A 25,032-nucleotide genomic window follows, 5' to 3' on the forward strand; every position below is an offset into this window, starting at 1 on the left:
TACAACTTGATGTGGTACAATTTAGCCGACTAGGTGATAGTGCTTTTAAAAAATCGGTAAAAAATATAGCTTATAAATACCGAAAAATGTTTCAAATAATTGTAATCCACACTAATTTACGCTTCTAAATAATATATTAGAAACACCCTGTGATTAAATTTAACAAAATTACAAGCTGAACATGTATTGTCAAAAGTTACTTGAAAACAATGAAAAAATACTTTTCAAAATAAAACACACGTGTTTGTTGTCACGGCAAAAACCACATGGCCGATATTAATTGATTTTAGTTGTGTATCGCTGAGTGTTGCAATTACAGACATTCAATAAATACTTTACGAAATATGAGGGTGGTACAATTTACCCGGCGGTACAATATACCGAACTCTCCCCTAATAAAACGAAAAAAATAATTGTATGCAAAGCTCAAATAATTTCGAAAGCTTGTAGCGCAAACATAAAAGACGAATAAATTCCATGCGTGATACTAGCTTTCGAAATTATTTGAACCTTGCATAATTAAGTACAATTATTTTTTTCCTTTTAGTACAACTGCATTTCAGAATAAAAGCTTGTTTTTAAAAAAGTTTTTTAATTATTATAATTTTATTCACTTTTAAGTAGTAAATATCTCAATCTCAGAGCCTTGGTTCAATTACAATACAATTTAGCACCAAAGTGCTCGAAAAGACAAATCAAGCAAACCCAAACTCGATAAGTTTCCACCGTTTCGTTTAGGAATTCTTATGGCCACTTCCTTACTCCATCATCAGGACCCTGGTCATCATCTAGTACTAAAGTGCTCTAGAAGACAAATCCAACAAACCCAAATTCGATGCGATGCCGCCGTTTAGGAGGAGGAATTTAGGAGTTCCTATGGCTACCTCATGACTCCATCATCAGACCAGCTCAATGGTACCATAACATTGCATTGTCATCGTACTTACATAAGTATACCAAGCAGCTCAATCGGTTCAGGAAAACTGGTATTAAATTCAGTTGCAAGAGTTGTCCCACACATACTAACAAGTAAGTGTCGTTAGTGATCTGGTTACAAAAACTGTTGTTTTGGGTTCTAGAAGTTCTGGAAGCCCGAACGTACTTGTCAGAACGTGTTTTTCAGCGTGCCTGCTGTATCTTTTTGGTAAATAGTAGGTACTGGATTAACGATTAACGGACTTAGGATAATTTAACGGAAGTTAACGAGTCCGTTAACATTTTTTAAAGTTAACTTAAAAGTTAATCCGTTAATAGAAATGTTAACTTCGTTAATTAACGATTAACGGATTAACGAGTTAATGCCCAGCTATGCTGATTTGTTATTCAAAACATTTTCGGGCTTTAGGTGGTTTCAAACTTGTCACTTATCAAAGGCCAAAAAACAACCGCTACAAGTTAACTATTTAGTAGCTAGAGATGCAGTCGGGCGGGTTGAACATTCCGAAGACGTTCAGCTCGTAGAGACTGGCCAGGGTGATGAAGAGTAAGTACCACACCATCAGCACGGCGCCGTACTTGCGGTCCAGCTTCCAGCCGTTGGCGTGGGTGGCTACCACCAGGAACACCACCGTGGAGAATAGGGACAGGGTGGAGTAGATGAGACCTGGGGAAGTAGAGGAATTTAAAATAACGCAATAGGCATTGGTGTATCGAGTGGAGAGCAGTTACTTCCACCTGGAAATTGTAAACTCCTACATTATTTTTCGTTATAAAGTGTCAAAGAGCGGGGACCTTACTAAAACATCTGATTCACCCCTGGCCAGACTGCCCTGGCCTAAAAGTTGAGTAGCTACGCTCATGGCAGTAGCTCAACCAATAGACGTCCTATGCTGGATAAAGACCCCTCGAGGATACGCTGTTCTGCGCTTCCCGCGACCTTCAGATGCCCAACAGATGGTATATTATTCCATCTTTCTTTTAACGGTCAATGAAGCAGCAAGGTCTGGAGTGCACCCACGAGGTGGACCGGCGACCTCATAAAGGTAGCAGGAAGGCGCTGGATGCAGGCCGCTACCAACTGGGCATTATGAAAATCATTGGGCCTATGGTTCAGCAGTAGATGTCCTATGGCTGAAATGATGATGATGATGAATCAAAGAACATACCCTTGCTGATGACGTTGACGTGGCTGCCGGGCTGGATGATGGCGGTCTGGATGAACCACGGCAGCCCCAGGCACACCAGGATGTCGAACACGTTGGAGCCCACCGCGTTGGACACCGCCATGTCGCCATACCTAAGTTAAAGTGAAAATTATGAGTTTTAATATTTTTACTGCGAATTACAACGAAAATGTGTATTTGACCCAGTGCAAATTAAGTTAAGTAACATCGTGTGAACCTCAGTGTAAACAGTAAACACAATAGCAAAATAGAGTACTTTCAGTTTAGTACAAATTGGAGTGTTTGTGTGGCACTAATAGAATGCCATGCCACACGAGCGTTGACAGTACGTTGTTCGTTGCGTTGGCGTTGCGAGTTGCGACGTCTGAGCGGTGAAGCTCCGTAATTCTACAATGGTCGTATCGTATCTATCAGAATAGAAACGACATAGTACACGGTACGGTCAAACGACGTGCGGCGATCGGACGTCCGCGCAACTCACAAAGAGACGAAAGGGAGAGGGCGGCGAAACCATAGGGCGCCTTCAAATTAGAGGTGTGAGGAAGCGCCACAGTGGCGCCACTGCGTTACGATGCGCGACGCCTCTAATTTGAAGCGGCGTCCTAAAACTTCATAAACTGTCATAAACAAAGAAACTAACGTAGAAAACCCTAAGGCCTCAGCCTCGAATTTAGCGGGCAGCGGGGCGGCGGGCGGCGGGCGGCAGGATCTTATGCGTAAAATCAAATAAGTAGACCGGTTCTCGAAAACAGCGGCGCGGGAGCGGGCAACGAGTGGGCAGCGCACTCCTTTTTTTGCCAACAATAAATCGAGCGTTAGGAATAAATTTGAATCGAAATAAAATTGTCGCCGTTGTTCAGACATTTCGTTTGCGAATAAAAACAAATATCTCGACAACACAACCCCGATCACAACACTTCGCCGCTAAAGCGCCGCGCGAGCTGCCCGCTTGTTTCGAGAACGGGTCTGCGTTGCCCGCCCCGCTCCCGCGCCGCCGCCGTTCCCACGCCGTTGCCCGCTGAATTCGAGGCTGAGGCCTAAGTGATTCGGTATTAATAACAAAGTTACCCCTCCTTGATGACGGCGAGCGAGGAGAGCGCGTCGGGCACGGACACGCCGGCCGCCACGAACGTCAGCCCCATCACCGTGTCCGGGATGCCCAGCGTGTAGCCTGCATCACATGAGAAAAAGTTTTCATCATCATCATCATTTCAGTCATAGGACGTACACTGCTGAACACAGGCCTCAATGATTTATGACCGGTTGGTAGCGGCCTGCATCCAGCGCTTTCCTACTACCTTTATAACAACTTTTTAACGAGGACTAAAATTGTCTACATACTTTGGAATAAAATCATGGCGGTGTCAAGTTTTCTATAGCCATCCACGAAAAGAGCTAGTTTTAAACCTCTGGGGGCCTAGGAAATTAAGGATCAGGCCGTGCTCGATAGAATGCCCTGTTTTCTCGGGTTGGCTCTTTTAAAAACTGGAAAATGTAAGAAATTGCTAGACTTTTGGCTCCTTTTGACTCTTCCATACCATCTCAAAAGTAGGAGGTATGTAGGTATGTAAAGTCCGGTCGCCGAACACGTAGAATTTCGTCCAATGACCCCAAGCTACCCATCCTTATCGCTCACGCGTAATAATTATATTGCTGTCGCGACTGTGCGACGGGCGGCCGCGGCCGCAGTGAGTGTGCGAGCACGACATGACAGCAATAATTACGCGCGAGCGATAAGGATGGGTAGCTTGGGGTCATTGGACGAAATTCTACGTGCTCGGCGACCGGACTTTATACGCTATAAAAAAATATGGCACATACTAATAATGCTCTCACTCACCGATGATAGTGATCATCCACACCATAAAGTAGGAGTAGAATGAGATCCACAGCATGGAGACGATGAAGGTGACGGGGTACCAGCGGCCGCGGTAGTCGGGCATGGTGTGCCGGCACGACCAGTGGATCGGGTACGCCACGTACCAGCAGGCCAACTGCATTGGGTCTGGGAGAGAAATACAGCTTGTTAATACTCCATGGTAAGGCAATGCGGGTTTCCTTAACCTTTTATAGCGCTTTCACATTTAGGCGAATTTAACAGCGCGACAAACGCGCTGCGGATAATTTTATACTCGTACTAAGTATGTGGCAGCGGATGTATGCCTTCACATAAAAACGCCGCTGCCGCGCTGCTTTCGCACTTCTAACGCCCTAATGTGAACGCGCTCTAACTCATCAGTTTTTTGAAGAACATTCGTTTAATCACAATCATTAGCGTATCTAGGGCGTGTCTTTTTTTTATGCATGACAAGGTAGGTATTTGTCCGCAATCGCACCTGGTGTTAAGTGAGATGCAATCTAGGGTGGTACGTACATATCTGCCCTGTTGTAATGTGCCTATTCACTCTCGCCTTGAAAAGGCCCGGATTACCTATAGTGTTTAGGAAAGACAGTAAGTAAGCAGTAGCAGGCAGCTCATTCCAGTCCCTAGCTGTTCGCATTAAGGCCTATTCAGACCTAAGTGGTATTCGCTACCGTCTGCGGCAGAGAAAACCCAGTGGGTATGCGGTAATAATACTGTTCAGACCTAAGCGGTATTCGCTACCGTCTGCGGCAGAGAAAACGCTCTAGCCGCGGTACTTGATACTAAATACCTGAGCGAAACCCGCGCGGTATGTACCTCTACCCACAGCGGCAGCGAATATCGCTCAGGTTTGAATAGGCCTTTATAAATGAGTTGTTATCGAAACGTGTCTTTCCAGACCATTCTGGGGTCATAAACTTACTGGCTCCAATCGGCTTGACGAGAGGGTTGACGGCGGTCTCGGGGTTGTACTCCTTGGCCTTGTAGTACGCAGGCGCGGCGGCGGGCTGTAAAATAAATAAGTTTTTAACATGACAGTTGTAGAATCATGCGCGTATACATATAGCGGTCTACCAGATCACCGACTTATAGTTGGCCGATAGTTGGGCCCGATTTCAATTTGTATGAAGAATCGGCCGATACCAAATCGGTGTAATGTGCGCACTTTCATACATCTCCGTACTGATTAAAAGCCCGACTCAACTATCGGCCAACTAAAAGTCGATGGTCTGCGCCTAGACTTAGAATTAATCCTGCCATTGCGGCTGAAATGAAGACAATGAGATTTTACCTGTGGTGGTTGCTGCGGCTGCTGCTGCTGCTGTTGTTGTTGCTGTTGTTGCTGCGGCTGCTCGGGTGACGTCACCGACTGCGCGTGCGCGCCCCAGCTCATCGCCGGGGCTGCGACGGCTTGCGGCTAAGGCAAATACAAGTCAATTACTAATAGGGCTTAGGGAGTTGGATCTATTTGAGGGAAAGAAAGAAAAAAAATATAAAAATATAATGATGCAAATCAACATAAACAGCAAAAAGAATAAAATTGTTGTACCAAATTGGCCTCTTACTCAGTATGAGGCCATAACGTACTCGGGAGCACGTTACGGCCACTGGTATTCTGCAGAAACCATGAGAGGGACACGTGGCCCACAGTGAACATTACAACTCACAATATAACAAAAATATAGAAAAGCGAAGAGAATAAGTAGGTAGGTACATTTATTGTGCTAATTTGCGGTATTGAGGAGCACCTAATAAATGAATATAATGTATAGTATTCAACAAATATGATAGAAAATATACAGGGTGTTTGGCGCATCGTGTGCCAAAATGATTTAGCGGATAGAATGGGTCATTTCCTATATTTTCAGCCCCCATAACACGTTCCATACCAGGCGGCTACTTTTAAATTAATTTTTTTAGTAATTTCACCAAAATACCCAAATCGCATCATTTAATTTCGATTTAAAAAAAAACTACTAAGCGCAGCCCTAAAGTAAATATTTTGTTTTGACGTGCATTAATGTAGGGTTGCATCAAATCTAAATTTATTGGCAAATATCATCTAGTTTTTTTAAAATTCAGCTTTGAAGTTTTCCGAAAAGTTAAAAATGGACTGAACATTTAAGTTTGCAAGGGTATAATTTTTTTTTTAAAAGAGATAGCGATCTTCGGATTTTATCAAAACTTCTCTAGTCTATCCTCATTCAAACGGTATACTAATCTTGTTTAAATAATAACAACAACTTCACAAATTCCTTAAATTAGTGCATTGACTCTACTCGGACTGATTTGCGAAATTTGTGTTTATAGCTCCTTTTTGTGTGAATAGCACGTAGAACACCTAACAGGTAAAAATTATTTATCTTATGCAATGTAAAAACCTTTCATCTATCGTTTTTCAATGTGGATTTCTTGAAATTAAAGACGAAAATAATTATTTTTTGATCGTTTATTAATTATTACAAATTTTGTTCAAAATGTCCGCCTCGGCAACGTATACACTCAAGACATCTTCTTCTAATTTCGACTGTTGTCGTATGCAGTCACATTTCTCTTTTTATTACTAATAAGGCGTTTTCTATTCGTTGTAGTTTTTCTATTGTTTGAATCCGTTACGTACACCAGTTCTTTAGCTTGTCCCCAGACGTAAAAATCGAACGGAGTTAGGTCTGGGGAACGTGTAGGCCACTGTATAGGGCCATCTCTTCCAATCCACGAGTAGAAAACGCCTTTGTAGTAATAAAAAGAGAAAATTAGAAGAAGATGTCGTGAGTGTATACGTTGCCGAGGCCATTTTGAACAAAATTTGTAATAATTAATAAACGATCAAAATAATTATTTTCGTCTTTAAATTCAAGAAATCCACATTGAAAAACGATTGGGAAAAGGTTTTTACATTGCATAAGATAAATATTTTTTACCTGTAGGTGTTAAACGTGCTATTCACACATAAAGGAGCTATAAACACAAATTTCGCAAATCAGTCCGAGTAGAGTCAATGCACTAATTTAAGTAATTTGTGAAGTTGTTGTTATTATTTAAACAAGATTAGTATACCGTTTGAATGAGGATAGACTAGAGAAGTTTTGATAAAATCCGAAGATCGCTATCTCTTTTAAAAAAAAAATATACCCATGTAAACTTAAATGTTCAGTCCGTTTTTAACTTTTCTGAAAACTTCAAAGCTGAATTTTAAAAAAACTAGATGATATTTGCCAGTAAATTTAGATTTGATGCAACCCTACATTAATGCACGTCAAAACAAAATATTTACTTTAGGGCTGCGCCTAGTAGTTTTTTTTTAAATCGAAATTAAATGATGCGATTTGGGTATTTTGGTGAAATTACTAAAAAAATTAATTTAAAAGTAGCCGCCTGGCATGGAACGTGTTATGGGGGCTGAAAATATAGGAAATGACCCATTCTATCCGCCAAATAATTTTGGCACACGATGCGCCAAACACCCTGTATAAGTAACAGGTCCAGCGAATAACTGAGTCAGTTCCCGTGATATGGGAGCGGAATGAGAGGTTTTTGTGACGTCAAACTTCAGCAATGTGCTACAGATGTATGTCTATCAAGTCATTCCCTCGTGTGCCGCTCCCATACCTCAGTTATGCTTGAACCACACCAACGCGTACAGATCGCCATCGCCGGCGCGATCATAGGCCAATGACAGGTCGCGCGGACTGTCATGGGTCGCGCGACCTGTCATTGACCTATGATAGCGCCGGTGGCGATCTGCACGCATAGGTGTGGTTGAAGCTTTATGCACTTGATCTGCAGCACCTTTGCTCAGATATCCCAGCACTTAAACACTTAGTTATTTCGACTTTGGATGTTGATAGTCACCTGATCGCTACTCCACGCAGTGTTGGGGTCCCACTCCTGATTCGGGTCCCACATTTGGGCCGGGTCCGCGTTGTACGCTACGTTATCATACGCCGCATCAGGATTGTAAGCTAAAATAGGAGCAATACTTATTTTAATTATTAAAACCTTTGAAAATTAGCTATCAGGGAGCGAAGTAAAGCGGTTATCACACTGCGCCGCGCTCCGTCGCGGAGCGCGGGGCGACAGATTTAATAATTGTATGCAAGTACCTCAGTTTGTATAGAAAACACGCGCGGCACTTCACACTGACAACGCGTCCGCGCGCGTGATTTTTTATATGAAATCAAAGCGGAGCGCGGCGCAGTGTGATAACCGCCTAACTTCGTAAAAAAAAGGCAGAGAGAAGCGAAAATCGGAATAAAAACTGTCACTATAAGTGTCAGTTCGCAAGCGAGACAAAGACAGGAGACAGAAACCTAAGGCAAGTAACGGTCGCGGTATCCTGTCTCATGCCCGTTTTCACCATCAATCCCTAATTTTTAATTCTCTTGTCTCTGTCGCCGCCTTTCGACTTCCCACTAGGGCTTGCAATATCGGATAGTTTTCAACTCCGGAACTGATTTCCGATATTGGGCACTCAACTCCGGAATTCCGGTTCTAGTTCCGGAGTTGGTTAAAAAAAGAAAGCGCCTCCCGACAAACACGTACACGTATGTGGCCTTCAATTTTAGAACCTTGCCCCATAGGCCGTCTGTTCTACGTGCTATGTGCCCTCCTGCCCATTGCCACTTTAGCTTGGTAATCCGATCGCTATATGTCAGGCAACTTTAGTTCGTTTACGAATCTCCTCATTTCTGGTTCGATCTCGAAAAGAAACACCGAGCATAGCACTCTCCATACCATGGTGTGCAACTTTGAGCTTATTATAAGGCCTTATAGTAAGAGGCCACGTTTCCGAACCGTGTGTCATCACTACTGGTAACACACACTGATTGTAGACTTTCGTCTTAAGGCACTGAAATGTTTTGGTCGAAAAGATGTTATGTAGTTTCCCGAACGCTGCCCAGCCGAGTTGATTTCGACGTATTACACTGGTCAACACATGTTTCGATCATTTACCAGTTGCCTAATGTTAGTCCCATCAAAAATTACCAGCTTTCAAGTTTTTTGTGCTTAATCCTGAAAAATTTCGTGAAAGAAAATTATAACATTCGTCACTTTTGTCAAGCTCCTTCAAAGACTGTTTCAAGATGCCGAGGTTAAAATAAAGTGGTGGAAGTACGGTGATACGGTCTTGGCTAACTAAAGGCATGTTTATAAAATTGTTTGTATCAACTTTAGCTGAAAAGCTAAAAGTTGTGTGTGTGGGAAGCCGCACTTGTCAAAATTTTTGTAATCAATGCATTGTTCGTTACGACTATTTCAGAGACACATGGAACGGGAATTTTGTGTAGCCCCCTTGTTGGCCTAAAGTAGGTTACCTATTCTAGAACACAAATGACCCATTTATGGTCTTGATTACTCAATTTCAAATATTTATTTTAAAGCGTCGATGTTACGCAGTTTTCATGAAGTCTGATAGGGGTTTTCGATATTTTTCAAATATTATATTTACCACAAACGTAGCAGAAGCAATCTGGATTAAGCACACAATATCTTCATAACGAAGGAATATCGAAAACACCAACAAAATAATTTTTTTTGTCCAATTAAATCAAAAATCTAAGTAAAAATATTATATATGAAGGTAGATAGCTATATCTTAAAAAAGCTGTTAGAGAAAAACTGTTGCCTTATTCAAAAAATATGCGTCAATTTGAGATAGAAACAGAAAAAAAATCAGAGGAAACAAACAATTTTTTTTTTGATGACCAGTGTTATTACATCTCCCTGCCTCACAGCTCGCTGCAGAGGAATCGTAGAGAAATCGCCCTCGTGTTCAGCCAAGCTCAAAGACCTTCTCATAGTCTAAGAACGCCAAGCATATAGGCAAGTTAGACTTCGGTCTTCTGTTTAACCTGCCGTAGCGTGTAGATGCGGTATATGGTAGTGTAAACGTTTCGATAACTGGCTTCCTCGAGAGACTATAAGTCATCGAACCTACGCGCAAGACTATTCGTGATGGCTCTCAAAACAGCTTGTAAACATGACTCAGAGTCAGAACCCAGATGGGTCTGTAATTCCTTAATAAGGCTTTTACCCCTTTCTTAAAGAAAAACACCACGTTTTGTTCCGTGCCTCTGGCATTATTCCCTGGAGTAAGATGGAGTTACAGTCTATGAAGGACTTTCAGTATCGGCTTATCACCTGCCGCTTTCAGAAACTCCGAGGTTATTCCGTCATCACCCGGTGCCTTGTTGTTCTTTAGCTGTTTGAGAGCCATCCTAATTACGTAAGAGCTGATGTCCGGCTAATCTTCAGTATAGTATCGAGTTAGCTTAGCTGTTGGAACTGTCCTGTGGCTGAGCTATTAACAGGTTTTACTCTATCATCCGCTCTCTTCAGCTGGCTTCGCCCATTAGAGTTGTCTCTAGCGAACATTTTGGAGCTTTGGTTTCGCCCTATTGCCTCTTTAATATTATTACTAATAAAGGTGCGAATACATATCTCAAGGACTTCCATATCTAAGAACCTATTTTGATACTTAAACGTTATGAAAACTTAAAATAATTTATGAAAAATTTCAATATCGGAATACGATATTGGCTTCAGTTCCGGAATTAAAATATCGGAAAAAATGTATCCGAAATTCCGGAGTTACGAAATTCCGGAATTCCGGTATTCAAGCCCTACTTCCCACCGCGGAGCTGGTTTAGATAGTCTAAAGCGCTGGTAGGGTAAAAAGATTATGAGACATGTAGAGGCTCCTTAAGAGCAAAATGACGATTTGTAAGAACTATTTATTAGTCTAAACAAATAAAGAAATTTTGACTTTGACTTTGACTTTGACTAAGGATGACTGAACTGACGGTGAAAATGTTATTACTGCATCTGTGGTACACTTACGTGGGGGGTTCTGCAGGGGCGTCTCTTTGGTCTGCCCTTCCATCTGGGTGTACTGGCCCTCGACGCCTGGCGCGGACGCGGGCGGAGCGCCGACAGCGCTCCTGGTGGTGAACACATTTCATATTACATACATACAGACGCCAGTAGGTACATCAAGCTAAACATTGTGGGTTATTAGTTATATTAAAGTTGAGTTTGCATCAAAAATGTTGAGATAGCTGATTTTCTGTTGTCTGTATATAAGCAGCACACTTGCTTCTTTAATTTGTCTGATGATTAGAGATGAACTCATGGATATGGGCATTTCTACGGGGACGACCGATCGACCTACTGGGGCGAAAAAAGTACCTTTAAAATTGAAGTACGGACTTGAAAAAAATCACACGTATTTATAGGACTCTTGACTTGATGGAGAGCATATTTAGAAGACCGCCAGGTTTTACATCTCGCCTTGAAAAAATCCGAAAGTTCAAAAACGGGCGAAATTTGGCCTAAAATGGAGTGTCCGGTTTCCAGAATTTACTCGTTTTTGCTTCATAACTTTTGAAATAATAACTTACCCATTATGAAACCCACATTCACAGAACAAGGGATAGTTAATAAAGCTATATAAATGAGTTTCTTTATTGCAAGTCCTTAGGTTTTAATACAGTAACACATTTAAATTTTGTCCGACGTGTGTGCCTCAATTCCGTGATTTTTGCTTTTGTGCTCCTATATCACTAACCACGCACAATACGAACACCCACGCCTGATTCCCATAAACTAGCAGTTGCACTCGAGTGGTCAAGCAGTATAAAAGAGGGATCAGTCGCTTTGAGGAGCATTTTTCAGAGGTTTGAAATCACTCAGAATTTTTGGTCACTGGTCATTTCTCAAACCGGTGTGCGATATTAATAATGTTCATGAAGTATTTAATGAGATTACTGCTGAATTAATTAAGTATTTAACTGATATCTGCCATTACGTTTGGTAGAAATCGTTGTAATTTATAATATTTTCGAGTAATTTGATGAAATGTGATTTTTCCTCAATTCCGTGGATCTCAATTCCGCGGAATATGGGGCATCGAATTGAGAAAACACGTACACCGAATTGATATTAAATGAAAATAGATACTTTTATTGTGCTATAAATTGTTTGTGTAACTTAAAATAATAATGAAATCAATAGAGCATAATAATAGGGTGAACTACCAATCATTGGACCGTACCAGTCATTGGACAGAAGACAATAAAACTAATTTTTTGAGGTTTCATTAAAAAAAAATACACTGCTATTGCTATCTTATTAAAATAATTCTTCTAGGTTCTTCCCTCGACCTTCACCAGATCGGTCTACCTAGTGGGGGCCTGCTCACTGGTCCGTGGTTTCCACTCGACAACTTTTCAGTCCCAACAGACATTATCTGTACGAGCTATGTGCACCGCCCACTGCTACTTGATTTATGCAATTTTACGGGCTATGCCGGTCACTTTGGTTCTCTTGCCGATTTCACATTTCTGATTCTTATTAGGCTCATAGTAAGCGACCAAGTTTCACATCCATACACCATCACTGGCAACACACACTGGTAGAAGACTTTTGTCTTAAGACGCTGCGGTTTTTCAGACGTAATAGCGAAGCTTTCCGATCGATGCTTAGCTGAGTTGAGCGTTCAGCGATAGACCTTTTTTCAAAGATGGACCTAACTATCTGGACTCTTGTCCCAGGTATACACAATTGTCAACAACTTCGAGTGTAGTCTCCAACCTTCAGAGGAGTGGGTACAACACGGACATTTGACATGATTTTTGTCTTGTCCATGTTCATTTTGAGACCCACTTGTTGAAAGGCTCTACGGAGGCCATGACTCCGTATCATCCCCGATATCGCGACTCCTTGGTCTTCTGTATAATCTGCCGTAGCGTACCTGTGTGTGTACCAAAATACTAAAGCCTTTTCGGAAATAAGCTTGTTCGGAAGACTAGAAGTCGTAGAGTCTGCGAGCGAGATGATTCGTAAGGACTCTCGAAAACAGTTTGTAAACACGCCTCATAAGTGAGATGAGTCTATAATGCTCACCACACTTCTGTGCCATGCCGGAGGCGTTTTTTCTTCGAGAATGACGGAATTGAACTGCTTCTGTAGAGCCTTTAGTACCGGCGAAGCTCAGCTATAATGCCGTAATACCTGGTGCCTTGTTGTATTTCAGCTATTTGAGTGCCATTTTAATCGTGTACAAACTGACGTCCGATATAATATCTTCGGTATAGTGTCAGGTCAATCTAGCTCTTGGGTTTTGCAATATTTGTTTTATGTTTAAGGTTAAGAATTAATAAACAAAGAGACCCTGTGTTATGTATGAATTTGTTTTATTTAAATAAAATTAAAATAATATATAAAAATTAAGAATATTATAGTTCCTTATTAAAAAATTAAACATATTGATTAGGATTTTTGTTTTATTCCATTGGTACCTATTTCAGACACATAAACCTAAAATGAACCATCTAACTAATAGACCAGCAATCAGATATCAAAACGTTTTAAGTATTTATTATATTAATTATTGAAATACATTAGGTATTTCTTCATAATGTCATCAATTCTAAGTTTGCGGAGCGATTTTTATATTTGGAGATTCATTTCTCAATTCCGTGATTCATTTTCTCAATTCGGTGCTCTCTCAATTCGATGCTTAACATTTCTCATAAACCACTTCACAATATTTAGTGACAATGCTATTTTTACATTTATTTTTTTGTATTGAAACTACTTAAAAAACTAAATATAAATTTTAGCACCGAATTGAGAAAAAATACACCGTACAGTAGAAATGCCCATATAATGTTGTTTCGATTCTTCGATTGGACATGGCAAGTTTAAAGCAATGATTCCCCGAAAAGGTGTGTTTCGGATCTAAGAACCGGCGTTTTTTCAATAAAGAGGTTTTCAATCAACTTCAGATTACAATATAATACCTATTTGCTTTATGTATTAGTATTTAGTATAGTAAGATGGTGTAACATTATACTTTGCACAGATGTGCAAAATTCTTCCTTTCATTCATGAATCATTTAGGTATAGCCTGACCAGGAACATAAAAACCCTCGCCATGTTGCGGAAAACTAATGGTACTAATTTCTTTTAATGGCAACAGTAACTGAAAACTTCATTGTCATGTCACGTTGCATGTCAGTCTATTGCTGTCAAAGTGTAAACAAACTTTATTTTAAATGTGCGCAATTGATTTTGTGAATTAAATTGCTAAAATATTTTTATAGTCGTGAAAGAAAAGTGGTTCACAATGTGTTAAAGTATTTGTCGAAGAGAAATACTAAGGGTTCGGACAATATTTTCATTGAATAATGTTTCCGACAAAGGTTGTCAAATTGACTGACATGTTTATCGTATAGTACAGTCCACTATGAAAATTAGCTGTGGTTTGTTTCAACTACCTATTTTAAAGTTTTTTGTCACTTTCTAAGTGTTGAATTTTATGGAATTGGGAAAGAAGTACCGAGTTTGAAGCGTTCATGAGCAGACATAGCAGTTGAATATTCAAGTTCTGAATTTGATTATTGACAAATAATAAAATACCTAAATCCTACTAACTCGATTGATGGTTTCATTTAATTTATTTAAACCAGGTTACCTATAATAATATTTTTTCGTTAATTTATGAAAATATCAAATTAGCCCGTAATCCAGAATCCTGATACATAAAGTTAGCCTATTAATTTAACACAGGTACGACTGTACTCAGTGTTGCACTATCAAATGCAATTGACGCGCCTCTATGCCAGGGTTTTTATGTTCCTGGTCAGGCTTTACATAACATATTCTCTAAATATATCAATATTTTCAAAGACGTTTAGAGGGTAGGTACTGTTGACAGATCATTATCATCATCGCTTCGTTGGCTGAACCACAGTTTTAAGAACACCCACGGAACTGAAGGGAGAACTGTTGACAAATACTCACTTGTAAGTGACCAGAGCAGCCTGCTCCTCCCTGGTGGGCAGCTTGAAGGGCAGCGGCAGCGTCATGGCCCAGCGCTCCAGCGCCGTATTGAAGCGCAGCGCGATGCAGTACACGCCGTACATGATCAGCATGAACAGGGCTTCGGGCCTGGAGACAAATGACATGATAAATAAAACCTGCCTATGTAGCTATGCCCCTAATGAGTAGATTGTGGGCTTGTCCACCTTAGGTATACGCTACAACCTGACCCATAGTCAGACCTTAAAAATGAGGAAACGACTACAAAAGGAACCAGAAAACAAATTCAATCTTCTAAAGCATGACCAAGATAAAAAGTGCTAAGACGAAGCAGTCCCTGTAGAGTGACCATCAGTTTAGTCAAACGGGAGAGATTGAGCTAGTCAGCTTCAGGTATTTACAGATGGGGACTGATAAATGTGAATGTTATCATCATTAGCAGGTTATTAGTCTTCACTGCCTAGGGACACAACTGTCTCCAAATGGCAAGTGAAGGTTTCGCCCTACATTCAAGCAAGCGCCAGGATGCGAGACTGGCTGCTGTTGTAATGGGTTTTGGGGGAGGAATAAACTTACCAAGATACAAATCCATTGCAGATCGTGCACAGCATGACGAGGATGGACAGAGCGTAGAAGAAGCAGTCTCGGCACAGCGGCCACCAGTTGAGGTGCGAGACGGTGCCGGCCAACTTTAGGTCCCTGATTAATGGGAATAAACTTCGTGGCGGCTCGGCGCCAGTATTTGATGTAAGTACCTTGGGCAGAACAGGTTGCTGTGGTTCAGGGGAGTACTTACCAAGAAACGAATCCATTGCAGATCGTGCACAGCATGACGAGGATGGAGAGAGCGTAGAAGAAGCAGTCGCGGCACAGCGGCCACCAGTTGAGGTGCGAGACGGTGCCGGCGCACAGCGCGCAAACTGAGATCACGAACATTATGTTGAACACTGCAGAGCCGATCACGCCTGACACACCTGTTGGGAGAAGAAAAATGTGCTAGAAGTACAAGTATTTTAGATTATGTCAAAAGGCCTGCTAACCTAGCAGTTATGGAGTGACAGGGTTTAAAAAGTTCGAAGAGAAGGAACGTGTGATTGGAGATGGATTCTGGTGCATCAACTTTTGAATAAGCTGTGTACCGAAACGAAGCAATCCCGGAATTACAACTGTCGCTTTTTGTAACTTGTCTAGGGGGCCAGAACGCCACAAGGAACTCCTTATAGAAACGTTCCGCTGAAAATCATTGTCGAGGAATGCCCACGGCTGCGTTGCCTCGATTTATGCTGAGCGGACACCTCTTTGACAGAAGGGCAAAATTATAATATTTTTATTGCTTTATTTTGTATTGTGTCTTATACACTAATATAAAGAGGACAGCGTTTTTTTTTGTTTGTAATAAATAGGTTCCGAAACTACCGAACCGATTTTGAAAATTTTTTCACCATTTGAACCCTACATTTTTTTTTTTAAGATTATTAGCAATATGTATTTTGCCCAAATTACTAATAGTCCCATTAGCCCCTCGTGTTAAGCTAAATAAGCTTGTGTTACGAGTGGGCTCACCACAATAGTCGAGCGGCGATGGGATTCGAACCCGCGTTCCTCGGATCTCGAGTCGGCCACTCCGACCCCTTCACCGTTCGGCAATCGTGGCTATGTGATCACACATTACATTATTTCATTACATTATTTCTGAAAAACATAGACGGTACGATTATTACCGATATCATCCTGAGCGCAGAAGACTCCGATGATGACGGTGGCCAGCTCGGGCGCGGAACTGCCGGCAGCCATGAAGGTAGCACCGGCCACGTCGGGAGCTAGCTGGAGTTCTGTAATGAAGACAAATTGTTACCATGTTTAATTGCTTTTCACTCTAAAGCAGTGGTTCTTAACCTTTAAGTCATGAGGGACCATTTTACCAAATTTCTGTCTTGTCAGGGACCACCTCATAATCGCTCAAAACCAGTTTGACTGCAAAAATCAGTTAAAAGTGGTTTTAACCAAGGTGTGCAAGTGCACTTCACGGACCACTTGTAATGTCTCCAGGGACCACCGGTGGTCCGCGGACCACCAGTTAAGAACCACTGCTCTAAAGTCTAGGCGATAGTCATAGAGTTCATATTTTTATGTTTGGTAATCTGGTAAAAGCAGCTCTAGTGTTTCATAAAATCTAAGTAAAGTAACGAAAACTCTTGGATTTAATTCGAACATAGCCAAGGCTGCTAAGTCCTAACCCAGCTAGAAAAAATCATGAGAGTTTCTTTTTAATTTATGTTTCCCGCTGGAGTATCGCAACCAGGGCCTTCGGATCAAGAAAGTCCAGACCTCGTAGACAAGTTACACTTTTTGATTGAATCGAAAATCGAATCCGTCAAAACTCCATACAAAAAAAGGCTTTTTTTAGACTGGATTGCGATTATATTGTGCACTTTTTCTAGAGCCACAGCTCTCGTCGAGTGATTTAAGATCTTAAAGTGCTGATGAAATTAGGGACTATCACAAAGAACTACTTGTTTGTATGATCCATTTGGGATTTATTTTCCAGAACAATGCTAAAAGTAAACGGTACCTTCGCAGATCCTGTCCAGACTGGAGACGAAGTACTCGTCGCACACGATAGCGAGTCCGATGAAGGTGAAGACGGCCACCAGGATGTGCAGGATCAGCCCGCCGTGCTTGCGAGCGTTCTGGCCCATCAGTGGTTTGGGGAACTGTGGGAAAACATAAGCTTTTAGCGAGGGCCGGATTAAGACTACCTACTTGATGGTCTAACGCCTGTATTCACAAACGATGCTTCACATAAGTGAGGCATCAAATCAAAGGCATAGCGTTGAATAGAGCTCTGTTTGTTCATGTGTCACCCTGTGCGTCCACGTGTACTGTGAGACCTCATAGTAATGTTTGTGAATACGGGCATAAGACTACTTGATGCTCTAAGCTAAGCAATCCACATCTGTGTGCCTAAGGGCTTATCTGTAGCAAAGAACTGTAAGAACTTCAGTAAAGCTCAGTTGGACACTTACTTAAGCTGAACTCCTACTTATTCGAAATTCTGCTTCCAGAAGAGAATTAATATCACATAGTTTATTACCGTACCGAATTCAATCGCAAATGTTAAACATTATAAATTACGCCGAATGCCTAAGGCGATAGCTCGGAAGCTCTTGCTTCATCATCTTTTCAGCCAGAGGATTTCCACTGCGTTGTAGTATTATTATTAGGTCTACCCTAATGATTTTAAGATTGACCGGTAGCTATGTTATATGTAGCGACCTGCATCCAGCGCCTTTCCTGCAACTTTTATATTATTATGGTCATCTGCCAGCCTTGTGGGTGGACGTCCCTTGCTGTGTATGTTACAAATACTTTTATTTACCTGTTCAATGGCAGGCGGGGTGCAGTCTTTCCTCAGGGGGTGGACGGTGGGAATAAGAGCCTTATGCGCCGCCTTGCTTTCTTTCTCTCGGAGCTTTGTCATCTCCTCATCCTAGAAAAGTATAAATATAAAATTGAGTAAATGTAAACCTGTGTAATAGGTACCTAAGTAAAGTTTATTCTTACTTTCACATAGTTATTTAATTGAACTAGTTACAAAGGGTCTTTACAACCCGGTCGAGTTAATTGCGCACTTGCCAGCCGTGACGTTACATTGACGCTCTGGTACGGACGGGGCGAACGCGGAGAAGTGTGCCGGTGAGTGTAAGAGAGTCACATTTCAGCGAGGTTAGCTCGATCGGGTTGTACACATATTATTATGTGTATTTTATGTTAGAAAATCGTTTCATTCACGAAGACGCGCCCCACCAATTTTTGGTCGAGGGAAGCGTGGGGTGCGGGGAGTTTGATCCGAGCAATAATTGTAGTGTGTGTGTGCACTCATGGATGATTTAGCGTGTACCGATAACACTCAAACATTAGCGGAAGAATGGTGGGGCGCGTCCTCATGGATGATCTATAGATAGTCAACTAAGTTACCAGTTAATTTTAATTTTAATTTGGACCATACCTCATTGTACCCAGCATCTTTAGAAGTCTTCTTGTCTTCGTCCTCCTCCCCTCGTTCCGAAGAGGTCTCCTCCTCACTCTCGCCTGGATCCCTCTCAGTCGCCTTTTGACTGGTCAACTCTACATCAACGCCGACATCGCCTGTAATGCGAAAATATAGTACCTATTTAATGTTATTCAACTATTAAATACAAGAAGAAAAAGGGACCCTTAAACCAGGAAAAGATTACAAACATCGATTGTTGCTGTTAATTTTCAACAAAGTCGTCGTGGGTTTCGTCGCCCCGGGTGCCTACCCATGCTACGCCGCCACTGGGCAGGCCTCCCACTAGGTGGGCCGTTGATCTGGTGAAGGTCGCGGGAGGTGCCTGAATGCGAACAGCGCAGGACCGGTCTTTGTGGAAATCCTTGGGGGAGGCCTTTGTCCAGCAGTGGGCGTCTTTAGGCTGAAACGAACGAACGAACGAATTTTCTTGGAAACCTCTTAAGATATTTGAGTTTTAAGGCCCGGTTTCCACCAAGGCGGAGCGCAGCAGAGAAGTGTTTTGAATTACCAATTAGAATTCATTATTTCGACTACTAGTCTCCGATCCGCACAGCTCTGCTCCTGTCAAATTCTATAGAACAATTTGACGGCCCGACACTTCTCTGCTCTGCTCCGCTTTGGTGGAAACCGGGCCTAAGACTGTTTGTTTCTGTGATAGAGTATCCTTTCTTGTAATAGCAGACAATAATTTGATTGATAGCACTAGCATGAATTGAAATAGTATATTCAGTACCTATGTACCTAAAAGGACTTCCGGGGGTACTTATACACGTCGCCAAGTATAGCTTGCCATACCAACACTTCGGGACAACAAATGGGCTGCATACCTTTACTAGCAGTTTCCTCCTTAACATCAGGCATCGGCGTGGTCTTCTCGCTCGCTTCGGGAGCCTCCAGGGGCTCCAAGGGCTCCGAGGCGTTGGACGACGTGAACACGGCCTGCAGCACCGAGTAGGCGATGAAGAACACCGACACTGTCAGCCAGCGATGCCGCCGCGGCCGACGCATCCTCTGCTGGAAGAGAGAGAGAAGTTTGTGATGAATCGGCAGCGATTCGATTATGCCTGAAACTTGCACTTGATACCTATTCTGGTCACGCATCATCATCTGAGACCCTACAAGTAGCACTTTTCAACTGATTTCAAAAAGGAGGTCTCACTCAATTCGGTTGATTTTTTTTGGTCGCTCCGTAAAGTGATTCGTTTTTCGGAGTTACAAATTACAATTGTAACGTTTTGCCACTTGTCTAGGGGGCAGGTCATTTAGTTTTCACTTCAGGAATATCTGATTTGACAGAGGCAGATGGAGGATTTGGCCTACACTCCAGACACTGCCCAGAAGGGTTGAGTTGGTTGGCTTTAGTTGATGTTAAGCCGAAAATGCAATGTTGTGAAATAAACAAAACTGTGCAACATCATTTCAAATTCTCTTACGAAATCCGCGAGAGGTCCCTAAAGGCCATACGTCCGGTAATTTATGTATTTGGTGCAAGAAGATTATCGTAACGGTTAAATACTACGTATTAATCTACTCAAGGTATAATCCTCCTATAATCTTTCATAGTTCTTATTATTTAACCTTCGGACGCCTGCGCCGACCTTTAACCCCGTATCAACCGCATACGGCTTCCATAGTCTGAGTACAATTGAAACGAAGCCTTAATTCTGTTTTAATTAGAGACGATAGAGTTTTTCGTCTGCCAACAAATAAGATGGAGATTATAGAGATGAAGATTAATTAATATTAAATCAATTAGATAAATAACTTATTGATTGATATCAAACCTTTATAAACATTTCAAGTTGTTACAATAACATCGCAAACATCTTAAAAATCCAAGGCAAATATGGGGAGTACTGTTGACTAAGGTAGTCTCCAGTTTTTAGTATAAATTAGTAATAATTAACTTACTTTTAATTATTTTTCGCAGAGTCACATGGCTCTTTAAATTCGTGCGGTTCGTATTTTATTAATTAATCAAGTGTTTAATTAAATAACTGCCGATAACTTATCGGCGACAACCAAGCATTGCAATAATGTTTCACTTTTGACTACTAGATTTGACATTAGTATTTTTAATATTCCCAAATTCACGAACCTGAATAAAAGTATTAACAGAACTCTTTGCTTTTTATGAATCGTAAACTTTGGCTCACTCTGCATACAAAATATTCGCGTATAAAACGATTACGCGACCTTTCAGCAATACCTACAAGTAAATAAATTAAACTGTCTGTCTGAAACCGCAACGTTTTTAATAATTTTTGTGAACGGCTTATCAGGCTTTTAACCATAAACGTACCGGAAAACACAGCGCGAGACTGAGAACTTCGTGTGAAAACGCGTGCGTATTCCAAGCGGGTGCGTGACAGTTTATATAAGTTTATATGATATAAATTCATTTCAATAACGTTCATATTGTATAATAAACGTATGTTATAATAACACTTGATATAATTTTTTAACATATAATGTTTACTTCATATAATAAATCATTTCTAATAATATCATTTCAGATACCAATCACAACGCATAAAGACATTTGATATAAACCTTACTTAATCTAAGACTCATTTGATGTAATTTTGTTTAATATAAATATTATTTCACATAACCATTACTTGTAATAAATATTATTTGTTATACTCTTTAATTGATATAATTTCTGATAGATATAACTTTAAGTATGTTCTTTTTTAGCTTGACTTCTAAATGACTTTAGTGACAAAAACGAATCGCCGTAAAACCGACTCCACGTAGTCTTGTCTGCCCTACCCCTAGAGTGTAATTTAGAAGCGCGTAGGCACGGAGGGGCGAGGCGGCCCGCGGGCTGAGGAGCAGGTGGCTGGAAGCGAGGCGCCGCGGCTGAGGCTGGCCGGCGAAGCCGGCCAGCAAGTCGAAGACGCGGTGTCGAGCGAAAGCCATCTGCGACGATTAGCACGCGAGGGACCGCCAGAGCCCCGCAGTGCCGGAGCCGTGACAGAAGTCTCAAGTTTTTAGTCAAATTTGCATGCTGCATGCCTGTATGCCTGCTTGCTTGCTTGCTTGCTTGCCTGCTTGCTTGCTTGCTTGCTTGTCTGCTTTCTTGCCTGCTTGCTAGCTTGCTTGCCTGCTTGCTTGCCTGCATGCTAGCTTGCTTGCTTGCTCGCTTGCTTGCTTGCTTGCTGCATGCAATGCTTATTATAACAAATGAACTTTATATAAAATTATTATTGTTATATGATTTAAGTTTTATAGGAAAAGAATTTTATCTCATTTGATTGTTCGACATTTTATTTTTATATGATTTGAATGTTATTTGTTTTAAATAGTATACATTGTAAGTTTTATAGAAAATATTCATTATATCAAACCATTTTATATCAGTTAATAGTTATTTGTCTTAAAATTATTCGTTTTAAAATTATATTATTCGTTTATTATAGTAAATAATTATTATATTAAACGATTTTATATAATTTGATGTTATATCCTCTAAGTATTATATGATATGTAGTTATATCATACATTACACACCCATTCCAAGCATTACAAATTAATACTTTTTTAAAAAGGACACTTGCGGTTGTCACACGCATGCGGGGCAATCACTCTCCATGATGATATTAATTAATGACTCTCAATATTTTAAAATACTGCATGACGACTAAATGTTTGCATATCGCTATGTCGATGAAACATGTTGTTCTCCTAACTAGTAAATAACTGAAATGTTTTCAGAGAATAAATAATTTGAATTTGAATTTAATGAAATCCGCACGATATTAAAAATACCCTAGGGTCCTGTTTCCATTGGTGCAGAGAAATGTTTTGAATAAACAATCAGATATCATTTTATTTCCACATCTCTTCTCTTCTCCGCTCCACGCTGTCGCTGTCAAATTCTATAGAACAATTTGTCAGCCCGTCACTGTCCGCTCTTCTCCGTTCCGCTCAGCCTTGGAAACTGGGCCTAAGATCCTGCAATCCTTGAGTGTAAGCTAGTTTATTATCGTAATAAAATGAGTTTACGCGACCCTCGGCGATACATCATAAAGCGTTTACAGGCCGGGGTTTATTGAGTGGCAAATTAAGTCAGTTTTGTATGAGAGTGGCAGTAATTTTAATGATTGACTTAGATTCTACTGTAAACCTCATTAATGTCATTTTGATCTAAATAAAGTAGTACTTCTCGTAAACAGACTTAGTTATACCAAAAGAACAGTGGGCGCAACTGAGCGCTACGAATATTCTTGCATCGTTCGTCGTTCGTCGTAAATTAGAAATGGCCGTGCTTCTTTCTGCAGTGGATAATAAAAAAATGACCTGTTTTTAGTCGTGTTTTCAGTGTGAGGATTTAATTTTGATTAGGCACCTAACTACATACAAATCACACGGTGTGCTGCATATTTTTTTACATTATCGAATACTTTAATCCGGGCCTCTTCAAAGCGAGATAGGCACTTACAGGGTAGGTATACCAGCCCTAGACTGAAGCTCACTTAACATCAGGTACATGATTGAGGTCAAATAAGAGCTATAAGAGTAGGTAAACACATCTCATCTCAAAGAATATTGAACTCCAAGAAAGTATTAAGGTTTTTGCCATTCCGACTCCTGTTTCCAATCAGTTGTTATCTCACAAATGGGGATAAGGAAACCGCCCCATTCACGGCAACGAAGCCTGCAGACCCGACAGCTTGATTGATGAACGTCAGCGCGATCGCAAGTCACTTTCTTGGGGGGTGAAGGGACAGTCAGCTTATCAGACCACACATTTGTGTTTGAAAATAGCTCCTATTACGAGTATTTAAGATACAACAGTATTCAGCTTGATGTGCTGTCTACATTGCAGGCTTATCGTGTAATGTATCGTGGTAGGTAATGTTACACGAAATCTGCCCCCGTAGACAAGATTCACGCCCGTATTCACAAGCGATCCTTGCATAAGTGAAGCAGAAAATCGAACGCACAGCGTTGAATAGAGCTCTGTGGTTGGTTGGTGTGACACCTTGTGCGTCCACAAGGACTGTGAGACCTCATAGTAATGTTTGTAAATACGGGTGTTAGGCTAAGTTTATAGAATGGTCGCGTGTCGACGAAGGACCGAACAAAAAAGACTGAAGTGATATCGGAATTAAAATTATGTAATCTGTATGTAGTACCACGTAGTACTATGTGGGCGGTATTATCACATAATAATATTATGAGCATGCCATCACTGGGGCCGGTGTGATCCCTCGGCTGTTGTTTTTTAGAGCCAATTAAGGTGCTGAAAAACGTAAGTGTATTGCCATACTTATTAGCCAAACTCTTGTGTGCATTGTGTGTAGGTACAGCTGTGTGCTTTAAGTTTTAAAAAAATTGTTTTCAATATTTACCGCAAATTTAACATTCGTCACGATTTCTTTACAGATATAAAATACATTATTTACATTTTTAATATTTTTGCTAGTCTGAAAGGCTCTTGACTGCGAAGGAAGACTATACTTAATACGTTATTTCTTATCGTCAAAAGGCCTTTTGAAGATGAAAACACAAGATTGGCGGAAAAAATGATCCGACGTAAGAGACCTTTCAGAGAGATTATATCCAAGTACGGGTCGCTTCAATTTTATAAAGTAGGTATTTTATACCGCCCACGTAGTGGTTTCGACACAGAATACATTAAGGACTATGTAGTTTTTGTTTAGAGGTTTATTTAGGGAAAGGTGAGGTACAGAACATTTTTCAGGTATTTTTTTTACGATCACGATTTTGACTCTACATTTTTCAAATTTCAAATACGTAGGTCGGTTTCTCACATTGTGTCGAACTTGGAAAGTGAAAAGGTGGTGGTTGTGAAAGGAACTAACTAAATAACTATTGTAGCTATTTTATAGCGAGTTCTACCCTAGAGCATTACACATGAGCGGATTACCTAATTACTACACTACTTATCTGTTTATTGTAATGTGTAGCTTGAACTAAATCTATTTCTCATTCACTGACTCATCACGAAATTTCAGAAACTATAAGTGCTAGGAATCTTTTTTGGATGGGGGTTCCTTTTAGAACGTAAGTGCTCACTAAGACGGGATTTTGCAAAATTCATTTTCATTCATCTCCTTAGGGGGTAAAACGGGATCCACGCGTACGAAGTCGCGGGCGGCCGCTAGTAGATTTTTTTTTTACTTTCTTTAAAGATG

The 25,032-nt window shown here is 40.9% G+C and overlaps 1 protein-coding gene across 1 annotated transcript; it reads right to left on the reverse strand.

The window, feature by feature from the left end:
- Positions 1-1,317: 1,317 nt before the first annotated feature.
- Positions 1,318-19,873, reverse strand: LOC135083729 (probable sodium/potassium/calcium exchanger CG1090). The gene is made up of 15 exons (XM_063978453.1): positions 19,693-19,873; positions 18,821-18,960; positions 18,191-18,301; positions 17,384-17,525; positions 16,533-16,643; positions 15,608-15,785; positions 14,794-14,940; positions 10,828-10,928; positions 7,840-7,949; positions 5,279-5,404; positions 4,910-4,994; positions 3,964-4,128; positions 3,192-3,294; positions 2,106-2,236; positions 1,318-1,603 (listed from the first exon to the last, which is right to left on the reverse strand). The coding sequence occupies exons 1-15, from the start codon at positions 19,871-19,873 to the stop codon at positions 1,404-1,406; spliced, it is 2,031 nt and encodes a 676-aa protein (XP_063834523.1). The 3' UTR covers positions 1,318-1,403.
- Positions 19,874-25,032: the final 5,159 nt, after the last annotated feature.

Source organism: Ostrinia nubilalis, chromosome 24 (assembly GCF_963855985.1).
Source record: "Ostrinia nubilalis chromosome 24, ilOstNubi1.1, whole genome shotgun sequence".
Lineage (NCBI taxonomy): Eukaryota > Metazoa > Arthropoda > Insecta > Lepidoptera > Crambidae > Ostrinia > Ostrinia nubilalis.